Here is a 26,472-nt window from a genome sequence, read left to right on the forward strand (position 1 = left end):
GATCATTAGCCGTATTTTTAGTCATTAAATTGCTTTTTTCTAAATATTTCTCTTTAATGCGAGGGAAAGTCATGAAGAAGCAGCTGATATTTTCATGGATTCTTCTTTGAAATGATGATGAAATATTTGAAAAATTTCTTCAAAATTTTTATTTATATTTTTTTTTCTCCGGATTTTTCAAGTAACTTCCATGAATTATATACACATCTTGAAGTCTAATGAAGTGGACGCTTCATGAGATGGAATAGAACGTACTTACCGTCTATTGTGATATGTGTACCAGCCTGTGGAGTAATCTTTAGTAATTTGCTAATTTAAAATTGTGTAATATGTATTTATTTTGTTAAATTGCATTACAAACGGACATTACAAAACCATAGTATTAAATGGTGATGGTCTCTGCACATTAAAAATGTTTAAACGATTTGGTGTATGATAATGATATTTGGTAATTTTATTAACATCTCACATCAATACGTACTAAAACTGTATCTCCTTTTCCAGAATTGATCACCGATCGCCTAGTATCTGATGAAATTGATATTACTAACAGGGGGTGCTATGCGCCAGTAGTGGGCGAAATTATTAGATTTTAAAAAAATCTTTTTTTTCGTAAATTTTATTAACACTTTTTTTTGTAGGGAATTTATTACTATTCGCAGCATTGATTTGATTGGTTATCTAAAATGAACCTATGGTCAAATGCTTATGACTCATGTAAAAGAGTTACAAATGTTACCAATACAAATTTCATCTTATATATGGATGATATTCTCGTATTGATATAATAACAATGTGGGTTTTATTGCCTTTGGGTATTTTTCTATTTTCTTTTTATCTCAATCAGATTTTTTCATCATACTTTGAAGGGAAAAAAATTAAATTCAATTTTTAGGAAGGCAGAAAAGAACATAAGCTCTTCTCGATATTTTGATAAATGATTCACAATTTTTTTTTTGGAATGAATCGTATTAATAATGAGTTCGAAAAAAATTCTTTGTTTTGAGCCTTTTGGCTTAGAAACTGAAAATATTTTTTTAAAAAGAGACAAATTTCATATTTTGCAAAACTTAATTGATGATAAATGACCAAATAAAACAGTGTTTTTCTATTTCTTCTTCTTCTTTCTTTACATAAATATCACAAGAATTCGTCAAGATAATTTTCATTCATTTATATACACATCTTTATTGATTAATGGAATATGTTATGTGTTTCGCCTAGGTTTTTTCTTCTTTCTTCTTCCATTTTATTTGTTCTCGTTGCATATTGACGACAAACCGGACACCAATCCACGTCTTGTGTGAGTATTTATCAGCAGAATGTTTTGATAATGTAGAGCAATTTTATGAAGATCTTGTTTTTACTGTGACATGATCAGTTTCAGTTGGTGTCGTTGTCCTTGGCTTGGTCGCTACTGATGTTGTTGTCGCTGCAGCTGCTGCTGGTAAAGACGCTGAACGTTTGCTATCATTAGATGATCGTTTTGATGGTGACGATGCATTTATTTGCCGTATATTCATATTTGAGGACTGCATTCAAATGAATTTAAAGAAAGATCACACAAACCATTAGAAATCTAAACATATTCTAAATTGCGACGAATGATTTGAATATGGACTTTTAAATGAGACATGAAGGACAGATCAAATGAAACTAGTTTGGACGCAAAATACTTTAAGGTCATCGAATCTCCAAGCAAGCATTATGACTGACTAATTTATGACTTATTCAACAATTTTCCTCAATGAAAAATAAACGAAAATAATGAAATTTATTCGAATATTGCAAGAAATTCAGTCATTTTTAAAAAACCAATTAATCTTTCTTCAACGAGTAGCTCGTTTTATGTGAGGGAAAAATTGAAATTTTTGTGAGTTCAACGCATATGGTGTTATGACATATGGGATGACTCTATGAAACGAATGAATGATTATGCAAATGGAAAATGCATTGAACTATAAAAATAGAATGAAATTTCAAAAACAATATTTACCAATTGAATAATTTAACTGATGTTGTGGTTTTCGTAGACTGGTAAACAACTTTTGGCCAATTAGCGCCAAAATCATAATGGTGTGAAAATCAAAAAGAATATATTCCATAGAATTTATGCTCGAATGTGATTGGGTTTCTAGTGGATTTTATTAAATTTTTTTTTCTTTTTTTGGGAATAGGGTAGAATCGGTGGTGATTTCCGTCTATTAATTCACATTAGCTTGGGCTTCGGTGCTCTTTTTCAAGACGCCATTGTCTTTGTCTTTGTTGTTGTTATTCGAGTGAGAATGATGGTGTTTCTTGTATTTTACCTGATTCGACCAATCACCAGTTGGTACGGTTGCTTTATAGAATCTTGAACTGGTCTTATTGAAAATCGGCAAAAGTTCATTTGCTTCGTCAGAGAAAGCCTGCGAACACATCATGATGAGAAACGTTAAAAAATTAATCTCGTAATCGAATCGAATCGAATGACTCCATTGAAACTTACCTTCATATAAACTAATGCGTCGGTCCCGTATCCTTCACAAGAGTATAAAACTAGGTCGCCCTGAAAATATCTGGCATATAAACGAGATATGGGCAGACCGTAACCATAGCCAGCTAATGGAACTGTGTGCATTTGTGATGGTGATGGCTTTGGAGCTGTACTGTACATGTATTTGAATAGATGATCGACTTGGGATCGACAAATGCCACCACCACGATCTGATAGCTTCACCGATATGTCCTCTCGTCCATTTACGACGGTCACCTCAATCGGTGGTATATTGTCGCAATCTTCACCATGATGTTCCATGACAGCTCGCATCGAATTCTTGAACAATTCGAACAGCATGTGATACAAATGTGATGGCACATAAACGATTCGAATTGGAGCATCTTTGTCAACGCCATTGTGCTGGGTGAGCTTCAATGCAGGACTCGCTAAGTAATATTGATCACAAAGGTATCTGGCATTTTCGTAAGCGTCCAGCACGACCGAACCGGGATCACACATTGGATCAATGCACCCGATATGTCTACCTTGTTGTGGTATTTCGCCGAAAAGAAGGGCTAACGAAACGAAGCCAATAATTAGAGATAATGGCTTTTAAGGAAAACTATTCAGCGCAAAAATCGCTATGAACTTACTGTGCTGATTGATTAACATCCGAATGCTGATGCGTGACATATACAAACGATCCAAAAAGTATTGGATGCTGAGTTCCATTGAAGGCTCGACTGTTCCGCCACGCTGATCCTTCAATTCGATGATACCTTGAGCCATGGTTTGCACCACATCTGAATGACGATCTCGGATCTTCACCAAATCACGCCAAAATCTGTTTGAATACAAAGAAAGTTGAACATTTTTCTTCATTCATTGCATTAAACAATATATTTCGAGTGGGACATGCCCAAATATATTTCTGCCTAGGCATTTATCTTAATTATTTTTTTCATCAGTCATTATTTTTGTTTATAGTAATTATAATGTTGGTCGTACTTTTCCATATTTTCGGTGGTCGGGTCAAGTTGTTCGTAGCGTAAAACTTCTTCGAAACTGCGTGCATACCAGGAACTGACCATACCAACAGACGGTGTTCGTGACAAACTATCCGGTAGAAGTGCGATCTCTTTCATAATATTGGCCAGCCGAACGGGTAGCTCCTTCCGCAAAAATATATACGACTTCTTCTCGCATGCATTGAGACCTAATAGAAAGAAAAAGAATCCGAACGGCGAAAAAAAAATTAAGCAATTTAGTTGTTTTTGTTTTGTTTGCGAATGTGATCGCATCATTTATTCATCGTTTTACGGAAATAAAAGCAATAAATGTGACGACAAGCGGGATGGGCGTTGGTTTACTAACGCCAAATAGCAAATGTGTCGTATATTTTTAAATACAGCCTGAATTGTCGTGTGGTTTGGCTCGGAGGCAGACGAGCGTAAAGAATTCGACACACTCGCAATGAAAGTCCATATATGTTAACATTCGCTGGTCTATATTCAATGTGGGTCACTCACAATTCGATTTTTATCGCAAAAAAGCATTGTTGCGCGCATCGCGATTCATTAAAAATTAAAAAAATATATATAATGACATTATCATTTGATTATTTTGTGGTTCAGCCATTAAAAAACAAGGTAAATAAAAAATGCGGCCGTTCAACATTGATCGACACACGATGAGTTAAATGTTCGACTTGAGTTACTTGTTTCATTTTGCCATGTTTCTTGATAAAATCGTGCGATATTTATAGGCAGTTGGATGTCACAAGTCAAATGTCGCGTCATGTACTGAATGAGAAATGTAAAATAGGCAACAGCAGTAACTGCACACTGTGTGTGTGTATGTATTTGATTGCATTTCAATTGGAAATTATACGATGAATATTCTAATCATTAGTCAATAATGATTCGATAGTTTATTTTTCAAAAAAAAAAAAATACGAAAATTTGTGCATGTCAAGCACATGTTTTTAGAGCCTGAACGTTTTATCGCAATAAACTCTCAATGATGCAAATAAGATATGACATGAAATTTATGATGTATATTGCGGTGACGCTAGTTTTTGTTTGTCTGCAATTTATTTGAAGTAGAAATTTCCAGTTATTATCCTTGCATTCATCGCACGCGCTCAAGTGAATGTTTTCAAAAAATAGCGAGACCCAAAAAAAATGGAAACACGCGTAATTCTCATACATTGACATAACGTGTTTATCAGCATTTGTTGTTGTTTCATCATTTTCGTCACACACAAAAAAAGCGTTACGAATGTATTTATGTTCACTTGCCAAACACAGAGGCACAAAACATCTGATTCGATCGAGCAAATATTATGGTCAGTAGCAGAGCTGAAAGGCAAATCGATTAGACGGGCCTATTTTTTCATACATGTTGTTTATGTGAATGTGTGCGATGGCGAAACTGAAAATATTCCGTTCGTATAAGAACGGAGGCATCGTCATGACGGTATAAGTGGTATAAGTAAGTATCAATGTCTTGGATCATCAACAGAGGATAAGAACAGCTGGTTCAACGACTTTGAACTTTACATGCGCCATGTTTGTTATATCTTATGACGAATCCAATCGCACTTGTTTACTTAAGATTATTTCGAGAAATTCAATTTCTCGATGCGAAAAATGTTGGTCGTTTATTTTTTGCAAATAAACTTCAATCAAATGTGATATTGTTTTTATTTCCATTTCTAGTATTTCTTCATATCGATATAGCTCGTATAGATCAACAAAAAGCAAAGACCCTGAGCTGTTTATCAAATTTTCTAGCGAATAAAATTGAGCGACGTCATGCTCACACACTAAAGGCACTCTCAATTTTCACATAAACACTCTATGGCATTTACTCTCGTAAATATTTGCTGACTTGTAATGCGTTCGTCTCTGTTCTCCATTATTCTTTTATGCGATAAGTTTGTAATTCATTTGTTTTTATTATTGTGTGAATGGGAGGGGGGAAGAGCGTTTTGGCAATCCACTCATAACAAAGATACATTGTTTTCAATTCAGAAATCAGTAGGTCTTTTGTTTTTATTTTTATGCTGTCTTGCAAACAATTCAGAAAATCGTACAGATTAAAAAACGTAAACAAAAATACTTTCATTCAAATATACTTGATTCCATGATTGAATCAATTAGATTTTGGCCAATTGATTAGATTCAATTACGCTTTTTCCTATTGATCTTGTTTTGAATTTTTTTTTCAATTAATTGGCTTTCGTTCGTCCAATCAAGTGCTTGATGATCGATTGAAGTGCAGAATATCAATATGCAATTACTGCGATGAATGAGCTCTCATTTACATAATTGGATTAAATTGTGAATTGTCGTTTTGAGAGCCATCACACTAAATGTACTGGAACAATAACAATAAAAGCAGAAATATGGAGAAAAAATAACATGTTTTTCACTTCATGCGATTCTTCAGTTGCAGATGTTGGTTTGAATAACAAATTACGTCGCCCGAACTAGCAAGTGCTAGTTCAAACTTATTATGGTTGGATGTCAAGTAATTAGTAGCACATTGTTTGACATTTAAATGAAAGTGCATTCAAAATGGTGAATTGATGCGATAACAACACTTCAATGACAATTCCGATGTTTGTTCAAATAAATGACGCAGGCTATTTTTGTCTTCCTTTTTGTTATTCCTTCTCGATTTTCCATCCACATCTGGCACATTCATTCATTCAGACGAACAACGTACGTGTCATCGCAATTTGAAAGTTTATTATGAGCAAACCGAAGATAGCGAAATGAATTTATTGCAGATCATCGAGCGTGTGCTACATGAAACACAATAGGCCACTTTATCGCCGCTGCCAAGCAACAATATAATCCATAATAGAACTTGTTTAAATGACCTACATAATATGAAAAACCCGTGTGTATTTGCGATTTTTTTTTCAACGGAAACTCCAATTAAATAGTTCAAGTCGAAAACGATAATCCTAACGAAACATGGATTATCGAATTTATTTTGTGTCCCCGTAATATTTCTCCCACAAAATTCCAAAGATCTTGCAACGAAAAAGAATTAAATCTCAAAGTTCAAAACAACGTCATCGAGTCACATGCACTTCGGACTTGTGGTTGCTTGACTCATTGGACTTTGATATATTATGGAAATATTCATTGTCTGTACTGTGATCGGTGGTGTGCGGCGTGCGTGTATGTATATGGCCAGTTGTCAAAATGGCTATATTTAAAAGAAATCCATTCAAAACATCCGAATGAATCATGTTAACAACTCGCTCGAAATTAGTGTGATTTTCGTAAATATATCAATGTGAACACAGACGGCGAGTGTGAGATTATTATTCGTCTGTTTGCCGTCATAATACAGAGACGGCGGTCGTCCTTCGTGCGTGCTAATACGTTGTACTTGCGAATGCACCTGCACATGCATCTACTATGCTCATTTGCACACCAACACTCATCGCGTACCGGGGGCGCATTCAGTCGATCTGCTATTAACCTTGACTTTGTTTCAATGAGAAAAATTGATTTTTCGTTGGTATTTGCGGTGTTTTTCTGGTTTCTTTTTAGAGAGCCAGCAACTCAATTAGAACGGTGCTTCGCCTCATGGAAAATGTACATTTCCCGAATGTCATTGAATTTTCTCTCTCTCTCTTTCTCTTTCTCTTTTCCTCATTTTTCCCTTTCTTCCACTTTGTTCTGCGCCGAAATTGATTTTCCACTTGGCATGGCCAATGGCCATACTTGAGATAGTAGATTTTTGTATTGATCGTTTAATTATTTTTATAATGTTGATTGAAAAATGCGAATGGTTCATGTTGAACATGAGTCCAACCAACATAGACTAGACATGCTGGCACAATTACTTATTATCGATACAGAGACAAATTTGATTAAATCCAACAATGATTTGTTTTCTTCTGTCCAACTAAGAATCGCTTAATTGAAGTCAATGCTCGAATTGCTTGATTTTTGTTTGGTTTTGTCCATTTCTACTCAAGATCCAAGAACATATATATGGGAAATAATAGCTTGAAATGGTTATGGCTATCGTTCGGAATGAATAAATCACACGAAAACAAATTAAAATGTTTCTTGCTAATGATGTCAATTAATATGTTTGCATTTGGTGGCGACAATGAAAACGGCTATATTTTCATTCAAAATTTCCTAGAGATGATTTAGTGAACTTTGTACTCGGTAAGGTTGCTATTTTTTCGTTTGAAAATCGATGAAAATATGGATTCGTTCAACACGCAAACAGTTCATTCTCTTTCGTTTGTCAACGGGCTAAAGTGATTAATTACATTCGTTGAGCATGAATTGTGTTGTCATGTTAAAAATAAATGCCCAACACTCAAATTGCGATCGTTGTATTATTATATGAATTATCGATGTGTGTTGTTACCAAAAATCCATTCACTTGATTACAACTCTCGACTCATTCAAGAACAAAGTTATTACGAATTCTGACGCACGTTGGAAGTAACCACGCCAATTCTCCAATAAAAGGGTAATCTAATGGAAAATTAGATAGATTGTGGCACCAAATACAAATCATTCAACTAGTTTTATCTTTCCGCAGCAGGATTGTTCGAATCCTCAATGTGTTGGATCCTAAGTTGGATCTACCACCTAGAGCCGTTATTTTTGTTCACACTCCCAATGGCTTTTTTTTTCAAACCAGTCATTTCTCTTCATACAAAAATACATTCATTTTGTGGCTAATGCACAACATCGATACAGAAATGAATTTAATAAAATTCAATCCAGAGACCTTCATTCCAATCGACGTAAATTTAATACATTTTTCCCAGGCAATTTATCTGTTCGCATTATTTGATATCGGCTAATGCAAATCTACGTAAACAGGAAGTGATGCCGTTTATTGTTTGCTATTGCCTCGCATCGCATTTCAAAAATCCAATACAACAACTCTAGTCGCAGCAAAAGGATCATATACGCTATTACTTTCATTTGCTATTGTGATTATTATCATGCGCTACAAATTTTAAAGCTTGATTTATAAGGTCCTTTTTCCATTTGCTCAAGCTTCGAAAGATATTTCCAAACGCGTAAATAATCTTTATATAAAGGCTATAATGTGATTACTTGTTTGTTGGTATTTACGGCAATATTAGATTGGATTTAGCGAAAAAAAAGAAGTGAGAAAAACACGCGGTAAAAACGTTGGAACATCGTTGAATTTTCTGTATAATCATAATAAGCGTTAGCATTGCATCTGGAAATTGTTGATTTCGTTATAAAAATATATTCGTCGGCGTTGAATGTTATGGATGCAAATGAAAATGCGAGAAAAAAAAACGAGAAAAAGAGTATACGATTCCACTTATGTAGGTGTCGATTTGATACAATGCACGTAATCGAAAGGCGTCTGGTTACTCTAACTGCCAGCACATTTTTCATGGGATTCTAGTTTTTGTTTTGTGTATATTTGTGTTGTAAATGGAGCATATGACACCGTGCACATGTGACAGAAATGTATATGGATATTCCAAATGGATTTATTACTTTGATAGAATCAATTCACATCGTATTTAACATTGTTAAATTGATTGATGACCTTCGATTGTCCGATGATGAATTGCGCAATAGAAAAAAATGGGGAGTACAAAAACGTAGTCACAATTTTTCAATCACATTTGCCACTTGCAAATTTGCATCCGAAATTTTCAAATTGCGCAAAATTAGTCTAAGCTTGTTGTTTTATTTGTTATTTCCTCAATCTCCCAAACCATTCCAACCAATTCAGATTATCCGGTGTTGACTTGTGTTATCAACTCAAGTTACACAATATTTTGAGACTGTCGCGTCTGCACAGCACGTTTTAATTGATGTTTGCATTTTATTTGATGACTTGTTTTTCTTTTCATGCAAACAAATTTGCCGTGGATCACGTGAACGTTCGTATTACCGCGATAATGCTCAAGAGTCAAAAGATAGATAGACTTGATAGTTGTCACACTTGAGATGACTGCCAGTCATTGGCTGGACGAGCATTTGTATAACGTTTACTTCAGAATGTTTCGAACATTGATACAATCATGTAACACTCAAAATCATATTGATAAAATGCAACGACCCGAAAAAGTAGTACAACTTACGACCCAAGTAAACAATTCAATTGACTCAAAGAGTATTGCTTCTGACTGAAATACATTGTTTACTATCCAAACATTTATTAAGATTTATTGGTCGAGTGGAAACAGCAGCAGCAGCAACAGTGCATGTAATGTTTGAACTCGATTTTCTGCTCGGTTACTGCGAATGATAACAATGCATATTCCTCATTGGAATCAATTTAAATTCGACATGACAACGGCAATGTGGTAAAATTCTGTGTTTTCATACTGACGCATGTATGCCTTTTGCATTCCCGTCTTGCTCGCACTCAGAATTCTATGTCTTTAAGCGTAATATCGCAAAAACCTAATTGTATTTCATTTGTAAATTTATTCAGGTCTATTTGAATGAGGATGTTGGTTGACTTTTTAAAATTATATAGCGAACGACGGTGTAAAATGTAGGTGAAATCAATTTTATGTGCTATCTACCGAATGAGGCTTGGCCTTATCATTTTATTATTTTCCTATACTCTTTGAAGTGGGCTCTCCCTCTCCGGCAAACACGCATTTTGTATCATTAAGCAAATAAAAATCAAAGTTTTCAATGACACTCTTGAAATTTCCCAATGAACATTTATCTGATCGAATTCTGTTTAGCGGCTCAAACTAAAATCAACGGTACTCGATTCATACGTTTTGTGAGTTCGTTAAAGTAAAATGATATAAATAAATTGCAAATAAACAAAAAAAGAGAATTAATCGTTTTAGAAGATAATAATGGCATAAAACCGTTGAAAAAAAAATCAGATCAACTAGAATCATGCGATGGACTGAGGTGAACGGTCGAACTAATATGAGCCACTTAAAATGAATTAACATAAACAAAACGAATGTGTGTGTGTGTGTGCGTATGTGTGTCCATCGCTTCTATTCGCGATCGCAAGCTCACTGTTGAACACCAATTAACGCACACACACTACGAAGGAAACATAGAAATAAACAACCATTTTTTTCCATTCAACTCGAACACAATAAGATGAAGAAAAAAAACATGCATACAAGTGTCAGCAGAGGCACGCATACGAAAACGATCGCCAACAATTCAAGATTGATTGGTTCTCTTCATACTAAACAAAACTCACACCATGACAAGTGAGTTAGAAAAGTGAAAAAATCCAATATATTAATCCAAGAATATATTCTGAAATTTACATTTTTCTCGTATGCAATACTTGATTTATTTCTCTTTCTGTTTCACGGCTACAGTCGTTCTTATTATGGAGTTATGAAGTTATGGTTGTTGTTGTTGTTGTTGTCGTCGTTGTTGTTGCTGCTTTCCAGTGCTTTCCGTTTCACTGACGCCGTGCACTGTAATCGTGCTGTAATTATTCTTCCACAACGAGAGAACCAATCATATGTGCTAATCAAGCCACTGGTGGACTTTGAACCGTGTTCATTTGCCATGAAACGTTGCTGCGAATTTTAAATCGGCATAACGTGCTGTAACCATCTAAGTTGTGAATATTGTTGCAACAACGATATTCGAAATGAAAAGAGATACTCGACGAGCAGTTTTGTTTTGCTCACCCTGGCTTCAACAAGCGACAATAATAATCACATTTGCAAACAGAAAGCATATACACAATTTTCTTTTTATTTTCAAAATAAAAAGGATAAATTTAATGTTTAAATGAATCGCTTTCTTTTCATTTGCGACATATGAGTAAAACGATGCAATTCATCACAACGATTTCATCGCTCAATCAAACTACATGATGATTTTTGTGCCTTTTGCTTTAGTTTCTTCATTTTCAACATGCGCTAAATGCGACATTTCCCTGAAACACTTGCCCGGTTCAGCAAGCGGCTACGAAAAGTCCTGCAAGAGGTGAATCGAGTGAATGCGTTTTTTTTCTACATATCCAAACTCTTAGGCTGTGTTCCGGCAAGTCAAAATTACGATTACAATTGAAAATCAAGTTTATGAAGAAAGTCAGATGAAAGTGAAAGAGCACACACCAAAAAAGTGTATATATTTGATATCAATTACATGACATTTACTTACCAAAATCAATAAATTGTTTTATCGACAACGGCGATGGATTGAATTGTGAATAAAAGTCGAGCATTTTATTCACGGAAGCGGCGGCAAATCTGGGTGAAAATAGCCTCATTGTGATGTGATTTGCGTGACAGCGTCGAGTTGAAAACTTTCTTTATTTTCTTTTGGTCTCTTTTTACTAATAAAATTAATATATTTGATTTTTTTCAATTGTTGTTTACTCTATTTTTGTGCTACTGATTTTAAGTGCTTTTCCTCACTGCGAAAAATCCCGAACGTCAACCAACACAAATATTATCCGTAGTATGTCTTAAAATGTACAATTGGATCTTTCTTTTTTTTTCGCTCAGAACACAAGACAAAAAATTTAATATTTTCTTCGAAGTTTTTCCTTTTGACGCAAGAAAATTGGCAGGTTCATTTAGCAAATAATGTTATTTTTGATGGTTTGATTTAAGCGACAGAAGTAAAAAAAAAAGGTGACCGGTCTCGCGGTGAACGAAATGTTTGTCAACTCAATTTTAATACAATTGCGCAAAATTGTCGAATCAAATAAAATTGAAGCGAAAACAAAACAACAACAAAATTATAATCATACAAAAGCCAAAATTTGGCGTAATTTGTAGCTATTTTATCATGTTTTGATCTTATCAAAAATGTGCGAAATGATTTTTATCACTCGAGAATCTCATCGATTTCAATTAAATTTTTTTTAATACAACCACATCATAAAATTAGCTTGATAATTTTCAAAGTTAAATCATAACACATGAATTCGAGAAAAAAAAAGCACAAATTCTTGTACTATCACTAAAACACTCGCAATTTATTTTCTGCTGGTGCGAAAACACCAAAGAAAAATTTCAATCCGAACACCGAAGTTCAGAGCGCATCCAATTTCTGGCACACTATCCTATGCGGCTCATATTGTTATTATTCTTCGGCTGATTGATTACTTGACTTTTTCGACGTGACGACCGATGAGAACTAAACCGCATTCAAACTGATTTTTTGTATAAGTCGAAAATTTAGATGAACACTTTTTTTATGCAATATATACATATATATATATATATATATATATATATTTTCTGTTCAAAGTCACACTCTCTTCTCTCTCGACGAGAGTATGTGAGCCGTGTGGAATATGACTGACGGTATGTAAGTATATGGGTCCGTGTTTGTTGTGATTCTGAAATCAAATGTTCCGTTCCGATTCGCAGGCGATTTTATTAAAACCAATGCCTCTATGGCTGTGACAATTATACTGTATGTGCTATACATATAGCTGTGTGAATTTCATTTTTTTCGCCTTCTTCTCTTCTTCATTCCGAATCGAATTGTGGAACGGTCGAAGTGTGTACGTGATGCTTGACGTATACATCACTTTGCGTTATATTATCGCAATACCATGCTTTTGGAAGACATAATTGGGTGTATGCGTGTTGGTTCTGTCAATATTTTTTTTGCTTGTCCGTTTTGCAGTGTATGTGCTCAAGTGTATGTGCGTGTTTCCGTGTATTGAAACGAATAACGCGCGCTGTTTCAACAACAAAATTTTACCCAGTACAAACACACTACATCATTTCGCCTTGTATAGTTGAGACAAAGTAGCGGCAGCACAGACGAAATAGAGATAGTGAGCTACCAAGTCGCTCTTGATTGAAAGAGATAAATGGTCTATCAGACGACAAAGAGGAAAAAGAAGGCAGAAAATGCTGTGTGAATAGAATATCGGCTGTTTTTGACAGTTGTGCTCATGAATAGAAACGATTTTGCGCAATAGCAAGTCACATGGACGTTTTGCTGGTTTGAACACCGACATCAACTGACAACTTAACAATATGCAAATGCAAAATACAATTTCTGAATTATGGGCAATTGCCATTTGATTCAAACAATTCCCTTTGATTTATTATGTTCTCATGAATTAAAATGTTTCTCCATTATTATGTCGCGTATTTTCTAAATGTAAACAGGTTTCATTCGTGTTTAATTTGTATTTCGCATTCAAGTGAATTTTTAACTGATGCTTTTCGCCGTATGCTTCAACCCTGAGCTCCGACAACTGTCAACACAATACGTCATTGAAGAAGAAAAAACCGCGAATTCTGGTTTTGGCTTTTCAATCGCATTTTCGATCGTGTATAGAGAGAGATATATTGCATATAGCTAAAGGCAATTTGAAACATGGTGCAAAATAAGTTCAATTTAATTGTTGCAGCGTGTGAAAACTCGGGCATTGGGATCAAAGGAAATTTACCATGGCGTTTGAAGTAAGTCAATTTACATTGAATTGCTGCAATTGAACATTTTATAGAATATTTTCAAATTTTGCTTTATTGTAGAAATGAGTTGAAATACTTTAACAAAATGACAACATCTACCGTTGATCCAACGAAGAAGAATGCGGTGATTATGGGTCGTTTGACGTATTTTGGGATTCCAGCCAGCAAACGACCTTTGCCCAATCGATTGAACATCGTTTTGTCAAGTAAATCGGTTGCATCGGACTATCCAGCCGATGTTGTTCTCTGTACAAGCTTACATCAAGCGATGGAAAAACTTCTCGACACCAATTTGGGATCGAATATTGAATCGATTTGGATTTGCGGCGGCTACAGTGTTTACAAAGAAGCAATGGCTTCCGATTACTGTCATCGCATCTATTACACAGAAATCAAGCAAATGTTCGACTGTGATGCATTCTTCCCAGATATTCCGAGTTCATTTAAGATCGTTCCAAATGGTGAGGACATCCCAAGCGAGGAACAAGAAGAAAATGGCCTGAAATATCAATATAAAATCTATGAAAAGCAAAATCCATGAAAGAACATTCCATTTAAATCATATGCACTTTTATCTCGCTTCAAACATTCGCTCGAATTTATTTTAATAAATTGCATTTCGTTGGTTATTTTTGTAACAATCTTGTTTGTTGTTTTTTGTTGGTTATTCTACTCAAGTACAATGCTTGGTTCTACTCATTATCATGAATTTTTATCGTTATCCACATTGGATCCCCTAGTTGCGGCTGTTGATGATGCTGTATCGTCTTCTTCCTTTGCAGCTTTCATAAGTTCGTATAATTGAATGATTTGATCCTCTTTGAATTTATCCAAATCTTCGACATTCAAGTGCTCGCCAATATCAGCCTTTGGCTTACCATGCACCCCCAAGCCCATCTGTTGTGACAATTTCACCGCATAGTTCGTCCATTCAACCATGAAAATGTTCGCTTCGGATTCATTGCATTTCTTGTGGCGCTTGAACTCATCACGCACATAATTGTTTCCCAGCACTTGTAGCTCCGTCGGCAAACCTATCACGAAATTAATTGTTATTGATTGATTGAATGAGAAAGAAATATTTGATTTTTCAAAACTAACCTCTGTGAAGTCGCAAAATGGTTTTATATAATAAACGAACACGAGATGCGGGCGTCGAATACATTTTCCAACAAAACAACTTTGACCACAAATTCTTCCTCGAAAATTCAATCACATCTTTTGTTATAAAACTATTGTCATTCACTATTTATTCTTGCTGTTATAGTTCAGCAAACTCTTTTACCAAGTTGAGTCTGAATTGTTTGGTTTGGTTCGGTGTTATTTGCTGTACATAATACATGGCGCCATCTGTCGATCTGTCAGTCGGTTTACTTGAACTGCCAGAATTTTTAAAATCCAAACGAAACGTTTTACGTTACGAAAGATGATGGAATCAATGCTCAATAAAATCAATACTATCATATACTAAGTAATAAACGTCGAAAAATAAATACTGAGAATAAAAATATCGCATCTGATTTGATACATTGGTAAATCGAATCGTTTGAACTGTTAGTGGAATTGAAACGAAATTCTCTTGTTTGCATATGCGCTTGTTCAATTTTATCAGATCAAAACATTTTTGGCTGCAGCTAAATTCATATTAGTATTTATACTACTGCAAATGGTTTTTACTGCTGAAGTAGAGAGATAGAGATTTTTATTAAAGTCGTCGTCTCAGCTTCAAAGAGTTTTATTTGTCAAACTAACTTTTAGATTTAAAAATCAACTACTCGATTGCCGTATCTTTTATTTTTAAATCAATAATTTAAACGATGTTAAGTAGGGAAGAAGTGTCAAGTCAAGAAAACCCAACGAAAAATATACCGAAATTAATAAAATTCATTTTAATAATGTTGATGGAAAAAAGTCGCATTCTCCCTTCTGGTTATAAATGTCTTACTTGAATTTAAATCGCAATTGCGTGAATTAATCTGAATTCAATTTACCCTGACCTTAGAAGGACATAGTTAAGGCATGAATAATTGATTCTCGTCACTTAAGTTAATTTTGTCTTCCGAAAAACTTTGAAATTTTTCTTTTTCAAGATTTTGTGATCAAAATAAAATTGTGAACATTTGTGGCCCAACTCAATTTTTGGATGTTTTAATTTAATTTAATTTTCACTCTTTTTTAATGCGTCGTTTTAAATTTTGTTTAGGAATCAAGATAAAGATTGGCAAGTAGATCGATTCAACACAATCGGCAGTTTGAAATCTATTCTTTGTACATGCTATTAACGTATCTGCGTTTGGCTTTAAATAAATGTCTATTTTATATAAATTGCTGCCGAATCAAAATTGCTCAAAAGGTTCCCCACATACACAATAACATCACAGCCTGGTGAATGGGCCATGTGATGATAAACACGCTAAATTGTGCTTGCATGTTTGGCCGTCTAATTGGAGATATAGTATGTAAAAAAAAGTAAGAGCCATTCATTGGATGCTCATCCAGGCCGAATTCAAGTTTAAAGTCAAATGGTTTGTAATTACCTAGTCTATCTTTGTGCATTGCAATATTATGAAGTGAATTTCGATGAATTATTAACGACTATTTTGCTTGTTTCCATTCTCTGGCATTTCGTTTCACATGGTTTGCTGCTTTCGTGCTGAAAATTTTCGTTCGATAAGCCCACCCGCTCAGTACGGAACATATGAACATTGGGCTTATAAATGGTTTGTCGTTGTTCTCCATTTGTCTCTCCTTTTGTTGTTTGATATTAATCAGGTGGCGCGCACAAGTGGTGTACGAGACCAACAATCAAATCCAAGATAAGTGTCTCGTGTACGATACAATGTCTAGATCCAGTGGAAAGTCGATCGTTGTTTTATGTTCAGTTTATGATGGCTGCTCAAACAGTAAACAATAACGACTAGCAGCAGCAGCAACAGGATCAAGGGAAATAAAAAAAACCTACCACTGAAATAAGTTTTGTATTTTTGGAATTGAAATAGTTTTATTGACGACTTTTTAAACATGTTGTTTGCTAAATAGTTCGTGGGAAACGTTTTGTGATTCATTTCAAATATTTAGATTTTTAATTAAAAAAAAACTGTACGTTGTGTTATATTTACAAAAACAAAAAACAGATTCAATATGAATTCACCGGATAATGGTACCGCAAACGTGCAAGGCCCAACATTTTACAATGGACCGAAAAACAGTAGCTACATCATACCTGGTGTTTATGATTTAAGCGTTGAAGATACCAATTGGGTGCTAACATCTTCGTTCATCATCTTTACTATGGTATTACACATTCAATGTATTGATCCAATACAGAAGTTCTTTTAATAACGACATGGATCTGTTTTGGGCGTTAAATCTCTTCACATGTAGCAAACAGGCTTCGGTATGCTTGAATCAGGCTGTGTATCGGTTAAGAACGAAGTGAACATAATGATGAAGAACATAGTGGACATAGTGCTTGGTGGATTCACATATTGGCTCTTTGGCTATGGGATGTCATTTGGACGTGGTCCTTTGACAAATCCATTTATTGCAATCGGAGATTTCTTGCTTGGTCTGTCATTTTCCCACAATTCACATTTTAAATACACCAAATTATTAGACAATTCAAAAATATTTGCTACCATTTCAGATCCACCAGCCGGTGATCCATTGATGGGACCCATTTTCGGTATAAAAAAATAGGTTGAATTTTACATAATAGATATGATTAACAACTCCCAATGTTTTTAATTTATTTTGTTTCATAGCTGCGTTTTTGTTTCAATTGTCTTTTGCAACGACTGCAACGACAATTGTGTCCGGTGCAATGGCAGAGAGGTAAATAACATAATAAACAATATTTTCAAGTGGTCTTGATAATAACAATGGACACACGATTTAAATTTGACGATATATTCCAAAATTTTGGAGATAAATGCTAATGTAAGTGAAATTTATGTAAAAGCTGAGTCACTCAGGGTGACTTAAAAACGAAGCTTTCATTGGATTACTAAAATTATCAAGTACTTATAATTGCATATATGAGTGGAAAGTCATCAATTCCATTTAAAATGATCATTTTGATCTTGAATGCGTCGTCTGTGTAATAAATAATTGTGTCGCCGAATACGGCTCTTTGTATTTTCTAACTCCAGACTTCGAAATTACCGAGTAACGTAATCCATCTCGTGTAAACATAAATTGTTACTTTGTGATACAAAACCAATTTTCGCAGAATTAAAATCGCAAAATGGCTGATCCGATGAAATGTACATGGAAAATAGCACGATTAGTCTCAAATGTTCGTGTAATTTGTCTGCACTTGAACAATGTCAATGGTTAGCCATTGAATATTTAGTTAATGTATAGCTATTCAATTCATCGTGGTATGGTTTGCTGTAATTGTCGCACTTACTTGACCGGATCCGTAAATAATTTAATTTTCTATGGTCACGCAAATTTAATTTTCCCCAAAAATTAAATATTTATCCACGGAAATTTCATCAAAACTAACCAGCATACACAACTCGGACATAGATATTTTCTCACGTGCGTTCGTTATTCATTACGATCCGTATAAAATGGAGCGCATGTGTGCATTTGTCACTCGCAATCTTATAAAAGATAATTAAGGTTGTGTGGAAATCAAGACGATTGTTTATCATTGATCATGTTGAAAATGTGTGCCCACACTGGTCATATGTGGTTGATGTTGACCAACTTTTTTCTTTACGAATCGAACACAGATGCAACTTTAAGGCTTATTGTCTGTTTTCATTCTTCAACACAGTCGTCTACTGTATACCAGGTATTTTGGATTTCAGTATTGTTCGTAGATCCGATTCGTTTACTAACTACACCTATTTTCAGCCGGCTGGGTATGGGGTGAGCATGGATTCTTGAATAACCTTGGTGCCGTTGATATTGCTGGTAGTGGTCCAGTAAGCTTTTTTTATTCAAATTGATTTCACGCTATGCGTTTGATAAAATTATTTAATATCAATTTTTGACACACACCCGGAAAAAACAATCATTCAGGTTCATCTAATTGGTGAGTAATAGATTTGACACAGAATTGGTTTAAGTGAACAATATTCTTCCGGGTTGTAGGTGGTTCATCTGCATTTGCCAGCGCTATGATGCTAGGGCCAAGGTTGGGCAGGTATGCATATAGTTTTCCCAACATATTTCGATTTTTTTCAGAAAAAGTGTTTTTCAACAAAATTCGATTTTGAAAATCTGGGGTTTTAAATTCGGATTTTGTTTAGTTTCTCACGAAGAATTTTGTGGTGGTTTCAGTTTGAAGCTTCGATTGAGCATTTTGACAAATTAACCCAAAAATGCTAGTTAATAAGATACCGATCTTATTAACATATTAATAACATATTTTCGTTATTAACCTGGCAAATTTTTCAAAACGACTCACCATAAATGAAAACTGAAACCACCATAAAATTCTTCATGAAAAACTGAACAAAATTAAATTCCAAAACCTCAAAATTACAAAATCGAATTTTGTTAAAAACACTTTTCCTGAAAAAAATCGAAATATGTTAGGAAAACTATAGGTATGCAGAAGGTTTAGATCCGTTACCGCTGGGTAATCCTGTCAATGCTTGTATGGGACTGTTCGTTCTATGGTGGGGCTGGTTGGCCTTTAATTCTGGATCAACGTATGGTGTGAGTGGAGCCAAGTGGCAATATGCTGCCAGGGCAGCGGTCATGACCATGATGGGATGTAAGTTGGACAATTATAATACCCTCTCTCCTTCGATTGTTTTTCGTTTTCAATATATTCTTCTAATTGTAGCATTCGGAGGTGGCTGCTTCTGTTTGATGTGAGTAAAAAAATTTTAGGCACAGTCAAAGCTATTACACAAGAGCATGCAATTATTTTGAAATTTAAATATTTTGCCAAAGTTACTCAATGATCCGGAATGACGGGCGCGTCGATATGATCGATTTAATCAATGGAATACTTGGCTCTTTGGTATCGATAACAGCGGGATGCTTTTTGTATCGAGCATGGGAGGCAATGTTGATTGGTGCTATCGGCGCAATTTTAACCTGTATCTCTATGCCACTCTTCGATAAATGGTCGGTTGATGATCCAGTCGGTGCGTCTGCTGTGCATGGAGTCTGCGGAATATGGGGTACACATACACATAATTTCATTTCACATTCATTGCACGTTGCCATTTTTCGTATTTTAAAATGTTTCTAAAATGTCCGTCCAAACGGAATGTAGGTGTTATTGCTGTTGGTTTGTTTGCCGATAATCCGGTTCCCTTGGATACCACAAATGGACGAATGGGCTTCTTCAAAAGTGGCGATTTCTATTTGCTTGGCATTCAATTATTATCTGCACTTTGTTTGACCTGTTGGGGAATTTGTTCGACATTCCTTTTACTCTACATAATCAATATCTTGATTCCGATCCGCATGGATTCGAACGAAGAGTTGGTTGGAGCTGATTTGATGGAGCATCGTATACGACACTCAAAAATTGGAATCTCACGCGCTATTTCCGCCTTGTCGCCGTTGCGTGTGAATTTAGATGATGTAGCTAATGTGCCTCCGATTGGAATGAATCCAGGCCACGAAGGCATCGTGGATGAACTACAAGCTGTAAATAAAAGTTTTTCGTTTTTTTTTCTCTTTTTTACCCAGCGTAAAAGTAAATCAAGCGGAAACAAGAATAAGAAATATAAATTTTCATCATTTCATTTCAGGCAAATAACAAGATGAAAAAGTGGAATGATTTCTATGAACGTATGGACCCAAAGAAAAAGAATTCGATACAAAATAAACCGATTGATGTGACGCGTGCAGCGTCCGTAAAGTATTTTTCGGTTTATCCACGAAAAACGGCCGAGCAGTCGAATGCTTCAGGTAGAGTTACGCCAGCCGAAAATACAATGCGAACATCGACCAATTTAAATCAGCCAACGGCCGAAACAAGCTTCCAAGGCGAACGTTACACCAGACGATCAACTGAATTTGGTTCACATCGTAGTGACACTGGTCACACAAATTTCGCTTGGGTCGATTAACTTCTGAATCTTTCGGAGCATTCTGTTGCGACTAGAACGTTTTCACTTTCAAAATGTCGTTTTAAATTTTTTCCATTTAAATAAATTGTACGAGAAAAGAAAAATGAGAAAAATAAATTTGCTGATTCAATAAAAACCAACTGAAGGCGTTTGCATGCATTTGAATCGTTGGTATCGACACTCTATGTTACCTGTGCTTTTTCTTTTGAATTGCTTGCTTTGATCATGCGCACAATGCACATTATGTTGCAACTACATGAAGCTCTCTTCACTTGGATGGTGGATAAAATAACAAAATCCCGTGTCATAAATCGATTTGAGGAGCGATTTTGACAAATGGTTGCATAGATTCAGTGCTTCATTCAGCTACATTTATATTGAATTGATAAAAATAAATTCGATGCGACAACGTTTCAAGGAGTGGGATAACGCAAAAAAAATTTAAAGCAATATTAAGAATGATTGTTGATTCGATTTGAAACACGATTCATCTGCAAAATATTGTGGATGGATTGAAAAATTTGTGCTCAATTCGAACAATTGCACATTAATTAAATAACATTTTCCAAAAATAGAAAAAAAAATAAACGTGTGTTATATGATCAACTGGCGTGTGTGATTTGCAAAGTGACCAAGTTGAAACAGTTACAATTCGGAACATAGTTTAGAAAGAGGTGATAAGCAATTGTTGATTTTTTTTTCATTTTTAAAACATTTTTGATTGAAGCAAAGGAAAAAATGCGTGTTCGATGCATATCAACCTGTGTCCTTTAGTTGGATGGAAATGCGTGCATTCATCTATGAGAATATGTAAACAAGGGCGATTAACATCGTGCTCGAATCACTTTGCCTGATTATGTGCTACATGTAGTGTATGTTTTTGCGCGTATGCGATTTTCAGTAGATTTATGACCGGCACGGTATTTATATATATATATATATATATATATATATATATATGTATATAAATCGTCGAAACTTTGTGTTGCTTGGTCTGTATGTATATATGCAAGTGGTGCACATATTCCATTCGGTCGCTATTCTACTTTTAGCAACGCAACTTTTACACGTAGCAAATATAATATACAGGGAAAATCAATTTTAAAATTGCCCCGTTTTGTAATTGATATATAATTGTATATATACACACATGAGTGCAATTCGATGTGCAGTAGCGGACAGCAAAAGCAGTAATGACAGTAACGGTTGCTCAAATGCGATGAAATGAATTTAGAAAAAGTGCTACAAATTTAATTACCAGATAAGGAGTTTAGTAAAAGAAAAGGGATACACAAAATAGGCGGAATATAATGGCGGACGAATCGGAGGAAGCATGTTTGGTTAATCCAAAATCGCCACTGAATTCTGGCCAAATGCAATACACAGATGGCATCAATTCGGCATCTAGCACATCAACGGCCGCGGGCCCACATTCATTCACTCCACAGGCACAAACAACGACAACAACAACAACGACGACGACACACCATGGCGGGCAAAGCACAACCATCGCTGCCAATGCATACGACCTCAACGACGATATCATTCTGAGTCAATTTCATGCAGACGCTATCAAACAGGCAAGTCTTACGTAATTACACACGTTGAACACACAAAATCACAATCTAAGGCATTCATTTGGTGTCATTTGATTTTTTTCGTTTTTTTTTTCTATAGGCTGGATGTGGGAAATTTCAATTTGTCGCTGCAATCATTGTGAGCTTTTTATATGTTTTAATGACAATCAACGGGAGTTTATATTCATTTTCTTTTCAATGATTTCCATCAAATATTTCATCATTTTAAAGGTGGGCTTGGGACTAGCTGGCCACGCCATTCAAGTGTATTCGATATTTTATATTCTACCATCGGCTGAGGTTGAGTACTGCATTTTGGACGATGAAAAAACTTGGGTTAGCAATATTTCACTCATCGGCATCGGCTGTGGATCGCTATTTTTTTCCGCATTGGCCAGCAAAAACGGACGCAAGAGGACACTCTTATGCTGTCTTGCAATCAGTTCCGTATTTTCAGGTGTGGTCTTGGTCTTGATACACTGAAAAAACAAAATTTTAAGGAAAATTTCAAGCTAAAAGAAATTTCTAAATTTATTTACAGTGGTTGCGGCGTTCATGCCAGCGTACGGTCCGTTTATGATGATGCGATTTTGTGCCGCAATCGGTATCGGTGGTGTGATGCCAGCCGCTGCCGCTTACCTCTGTGAAATCACACCATTAAGTAGTCGAGCTCGCGTTATTGCATTCTTATGCACACTTGGAATATCTGGGGGCATTTTTGCTGGAGCTTGTGCGATTGCACTAATTCCATTGTCGGGCCAACAGATTGTCACGGAGAATAAACAACATTTCAGTGCATCGAGTTTCATGCCATGGCATCGATATCTGCTGCTTGTCTCAATCATTCCAATCTGCAGCACCATTTTATTGTGTTGGCTTCCTGAATCGCCTCGATTCCTTTTGGCCAATGGAAACGAGGTCGAAGCTCTTGCCACGTATCAGGTAAAATTAGTATCATCGTTGATTGATTGATTAGCACACAACTCAAACCAATCGAATTGATTTCAATTGTATCTTTGCAACACCTTGTTATCTGATTATTTCCAGCAAATCTACAAAACCAATCGTTCACGCGGAGGCTATGCACTAACGGAACTCGAATTACCCGGTGTTAGGACACGTCGCGTTAGCACACCATCATCGGTACTTGCAGCGATACTAAATAATGTGTATGCATGTTGCAGCACATTTGTTCAATTGTACAATGGAAAGTATGGTCGCACGACATACATATTGATGTCCGCATGGTTTGCTTCCGTTTTCGTGTTTTACGGTCTCACAATATACATAAGCGAGTATTCGAAAGCGATGGAAGTTAACTTTTACAATCGTTTGACTGTGAGTATTAGTAGAAAAACAAAAACACGTAAAACAAACTCAAATTAGTTAGCATGCTGCTAATAAATTTGACACTCACTTTATTTGTTTGGAAAATTGATTGGAAATCTTTTGTATGGTGCTCTCAATTATAGGTCACAAAGTTTAATGTTACGTATAGAAATTCGAATTTCCAAACATCACTGGATAACACGATATTCAATCAATGTCGCTTTGAGAACTGTACATTTCGACGGTTATTCATCAATCATGTTTTATTCAACAATTCTACATTTAAATATGCCGAATTTTCGAACGTCAAAACTAGTCGCACCGAATTCCGAAATTCGACCCTCGATACGATCAAGTAATGTGTATTGATTTCATTGAGATAGAGGGAGAGAGAAAAACAACACTGAAGCTGATAATCAATAAACTTTGCTTTGTTTTTGCATTCAATTAGATTCATCGACACCGACGTTTCATCGCACAATTTCATCGATTGTAAAATAAACAACACGAAAATCGTTCGATTAAATGGTTCATGCGACATGGATTTTGACTATAACATTTTCACATCGTCAGTATGGAAATCGAATCTTGGCGGATTGATACCGTGCATTTTGGCTATTTTGTCCGTTGGCGAAGCAATACAGCGTTTGGGACGAGCACCAGTTGCATCATGCTGTTTTACAATTGCCATGATTTTGTGTGTTATATTGGGCTTTGTAGTTAAAGATGAGATTGTCATTTGGATTGGCGGTTGTGCGCAAGGTAAGAATAATTCTTGAAAATATCATCAAATCCATCAAATTCGGAACTATATCATTGAAATTTCTTTTATTTTAAAGGTTTTGTCCTAGCTGGTCTTACCACATTGACGCTGTTCGTTTGTGAAACATATACCACATCAATAAGGTAAAAAAAAGATCGTTCATTTCAGTGAGAAAAAGTCATTCAATTGTCTGTTGTGTTCACAGGTGCACAGCTCTCGGAGTTTTCGTATGCTTTGGCCAGATTGGTGCATTACTAGGATCAGCACTTTACGTTCACTTGCCGCTTACATCCACTAAAGTTGCCGCCACAATATCAACTATTTTCATGACAATACCATTCATTTCGTCGATGATCTTGAAGGATCCATGTCTTCTTGTTTAAATAAATTTACTGTCCATTTTGCATATTGAATTCCAGCGTAACATGGCTGGCACAATTCAATTTATTACTGATTTTATCGATACAACAGCGACAAACAGTCAAATATCAAATGCACACTCACACATCACTTTTAATCCTTCACTCGCTCAGGAAACACGCCATTCGATAATATCTCGAACATTTCCCCCTACCCCCTAAACATAGTATAACAATAAAAAGGAGATGTAAGAAAAAAACACAGCATTTTCACGCCAATCACGCCTACATTAATAGTATCGCCGTGTTATCTGCTCAAACATACATATTACCAATTTTCAACAGCACCACAAAACTTATTGCAAATGATGATGTCTTTTCCCCGTTCACTAACAACCTTAAACCGAATCAAATTCGCATTCGTTGTGAGTCATATATATTTTGAGATTGTTCTGTCTACGACGTAGTAGTTCAAAAACGTTGTACAATAGTCACATAAGCAATGGCAGAATGCAGACTGTTCTTTTTTTTCGTTTCAAAACAATGCGCATCTTTCGTTTGAAATATCTTGTTATCGTGTATGCGATTTTAAATGGAAAATGGAAATGAAAATTGGGTACATCTTAAAACGTTGCACCATTATTTGCTATCCATATTCGCTTTGATACAAACGCATCTAATGTCTGTGGAGAAAATAGAGATTGTTGACTATGCACGTTTTCGAAAACTTAGAAAAGATATGATTGCGAAAATATTCAATTGGCAATGTCAATGTTCATAAACAAAATGGAAATTAAACGAAATTAAATCTTTTATGCAAAGTGTTTAGCGTGTTGTGAACCGTTTAAATTCTCTATACCTGTTAAATCAAATCAATTCTTCATCGTTTGACAGTTCAACATAACCAGGGTAAATTTGTTTTTTAAGCAACTTCAAAATCGAAACGAATTTTTCTCTGTACACTTTACATTGTGTTTAATTTTGAATCCCTCCATTATTACGATTTGACCAATATTAATTATTATTGATTGTGTCCAAGCAAAAATTACAACTCCAAAACCAACCAAATGTGGTCAAATTAAGATTTACTATCGATTTACCTTTTATTTACGATTATTTTTTCTTACAAAATATGATTTTCAAATGATGAGGTTTTCTTATTCGTACATTCATTGTATTCAATAAAAAAAAACAATAAAGTCGAAGAAATATTTGAAGTATTGTGTTCTCATTTGATTCCGGATTAGTACTTTTCAGTGCCTTGATATTGGTGGTGAAGAAAGAAAGGTAAACAAGTTGTTAGTATATTTAAAGGTGTCAACGTCCAGAGTCCTCGAAAATTGTGTTACGGACGGACGGGGCTCGATGACATAACTTCCCGGGCAAGCGGGTAACCCGCTAGTGGAAACAGACAGAGAAGCTTATATAACAGACTCCGAGAGAGATTTTTATTTTGTTCATTTACCGTTATTTGTC

General features: G+C 35.3%; 5 protein-coding genes across 7 annotated transcripts; 3 read left to right on the top strand and 2 right to left on the bottom strand.

The window, feature by feature from the left end:
* Positions 1 to 320: 320 nt before the first annotated feature.
* LOC129574096 (pyruvate dehydrogenase (acetyl-transferring) kinase, mitochondrial) lies at positions 321 to 12,991 on the bottom strand. The gene is made up of 6 exons (XM_055455510.1): positions 11,635 to 12,991; positions 3,488 to 3,695; positions 3,133 to 3,323; positions 2,489 to 3,054; positions 2,310 to 2,408; positions 321 to 1,532 (listed from the first exon to the last, which is right to left on the bottom strand). The coding sequence occupies exons 1-6, from the start codon at positions 11,741 to 11,743 to the stop codon at positions 1,347 to 1,349; spliced, it is 1,359 nt and encodes a 452-aa protein (XP_055311485.1). The 5' UTR covers positions 11,744 to 12,991; the 3' UTR covers positions 321 to 1,346.
* Positions 12,992 to 13,326: 335 nt separating this feature from the next.
* Positions 13,327 to 14,460, top strand: LOC129574098 (dihydrofolate reductase). Its single transcript, XM_055455513.1, has 2 exons — positions 13,327 to 13,907; positions 13,980 to 14,460. The coding sequence occupies exons 1-2, from the start codon at positions 13,822 to 13,824 to the stop codon at positions 14,458 to 14,460; spliced, it is 567 nt and encodes a 188-aa protein (XP_055311488.1). The 5' UTR covers positions 13,327 to 13,821.
* Positions 14,461 to 14,478: 18 nt separating this feature from the next.
* Positions 14,479 to 15,265, bottom strand: LOC129574099 (succinate dehydrogenase assembly factor 3, mitochondrial). Its single transcript, XM_055455514.1, has 2 exons — positions 15,021 to 15,265; positions 14,479 to 14,953 (listed from the first exon to the last, which is right to left on the bottom strand). Exons 1-2 carry the CDS (start codon positions 15,082 to 15,084, stop codon positions 14,622 to 14,624), a joined length of 396 nt encoding a protein of 131 aa, XP_055311489.1. The 5' UTR covers positions 15,085 to 15,265; the 3' UTR covers positions 14,479 to 14,621.
* A 1,795-nt stretch (positions 15,266 to 17,060) lies between these two features.
* Positions 17,061 to 21,130, top strand: LOC129574145 (putative ammonium transporter 2). The gene is made up of 13 exons (XM_055455636.1): positions 17,061 to 17,213; positions 17,304 to 17,487; positions 17,566 to 17,604; positions 17,684 to 17,753; positions 18,662 to 18,723; positions 18,786 to 18,856; positions 18,954 to 18,966; positions 19,026 to 19,077; positions 19,484 to 19,653; positions 19,726 to 19,753; positions 19,836 to 20,068; positions 20,164 to 20,543; positions 20,648 to 21,130. The coding sequence occupies exons 1-13, from the start codon at positions 17,061 to 17,063 to the stop codon at positions 20,966 to 20,968; spliced, it is 1,776 nt and encodes a 591-aa protein (XP_055311611.1). The 3' UTR covers positions 20,969 to 21,130.
* A 115-nt stretch (positions 21,131 to 21,245) lies between these two features.
* Positions 21,246 to 26,213, top strand: LOC129574101 (synaptic vesicle glycoprotein 2C-like). Of its 3 annotated transcripts, none has more exons than XM_055455516.1 (10): positions 21,246 to 21,840; positions 22,021 to 22,548; positions 22,646 to 22,684; positions 22,777 to 23,002; positions 23,087 to 23,487; positions 23,593 to 23,883; positions 24,018 to 24,229; positions 24,326 to 24,636; positions 24,714 to 24,780; positions 24,843 to 26,213. In XM_055455516.1, exons 2-10 carry the CDS (start codon positions 22,279 to 22,281, stop codon positions 25,018 to 25,020), a joined length of 1,995 nt encoding a protein of 664 aa, XP_055311491.1. In that variant the 5' UTR covers positions 21,246 to 21,840; positions 22,021 to 22,278; the 3' UTR covers positions 25,021 to 26,213. The 3 variants fall into 3 exon arrangements, with proteins under 3 accessions (XP_055311491.1, XP_055311490.1, XP_055311492.1); XM_055455515.1 differs by having other exon boundaries at positions 21,267 to 21,642; XM_055455517.1 differs by having other exon boundaries at positions 21,681 to 21,854.
* The last annotated feature ends 259 nt before the right edge of the window (positions 26,214 to 26,472 follow it).

This window comes from Sitodiplosis mosellana, unplaced genomic scaffold (genome assembly GCF_009176505.1).
Source record: "Sitodiplosis mosellana isolate CC-2019 unplaced genomic scaffold, AAFC_SMos_1.0 Smas_scaffold_6150, whole genome shotgun sequence".
Lineage (NCBI taxonomy): Eukaryota > Metazoa > Arthropoda > Insecta > Diptera > Cecidomyiidae > Sitodiplosis > Sitodiplosis mosellana.

Coding starts and splice junctions, on each gene's coding strand:
- LOC129574096 (XM_055455510.1), bottom strand. CDS start 11,743: ATGAGGCTATTTTCACCCAGATTTGCCGCCGCTTCCGTGAATAAAATG. Junction 3,696..11,634: donor AAAACAATTTATTGATTTTG/GTAAGTAAATGT, acceptor TCTTTCTATTAG/GTCTCAATGCATGCGAGAAG. Junction 3,055..3,132: donor GATGTTAATCAATCAGCACA/GTAAGTTCATAG, acceptor TCGTTTCGTTAG/CCCTTCTTTTCGGCGAAATA.
- LOC129574098 (XM_055455513.1), top strand. CDS start 13,822: ATGGTGCAAAATAAGTTCAATTTAATTGTTGCAGCGTGTGAAAACTCG. Junction 13,908..13,979: donor AATTTACCATGGCGTTTGAA/GTAAGTCAATTT, acceptor GCTTTATTGTAG/AAATGAGTTGAAATACTTTA.
- LOC129574099 (XM_055455514.1), bottom strand. CDS start 15,084: ATGTATTCGACGCCCGCATCTCGTGTTCGTTTATTATATAAAACCATT. Junction 14,954..15,020: donor CATTTTGCGACTTCACAGAG/GTTAGTTTTGAA, acceptor ATTTCGTGATAG/GTTTGCCGACGGAGCTACAA.
- LOC129574145 (XM_055455636.1), top strand. CDS start 17,061: ATGAATTCACCGGATAATGGTACCGCAAACGTGCAAGGCCCAACATTT. Junction 18,724..18,785: donor AGTCGTCTACTGTATACCAG/GTATTTTGGATT, acceptor ACCTATTTTCAG/CCGGCTGGGTATGGGGTGAG. Junction 20,069..20,163: donor TGGAGTCTGCGGAATATGGG/GTACACATACAC, acceptor AACGGAATGTAG/GTGTTATTGCTGTTGGTTTG.
- LOC129574101 (XM_055455516.1), top strand. CDS start 22,279: ATGGCGGACGAATCGGAGGAAGCATGTTTGGTTAATCCAAAATCGCCA. Junction 22,549..22,645: donor ATGCAGACGCTATCAAACAG/GCAAGTCTTACG, acceptor TTTTTTCTATAG/GCTGGATGTGGGAAATTTCA. Junction 24,637..24,713: donor GATTGGCGGTTGTGCGCAAG/GTAAGAATAATT, acceptor TTTATTTTAAAG/GTTTTGTCCTAGCTGGTCTT.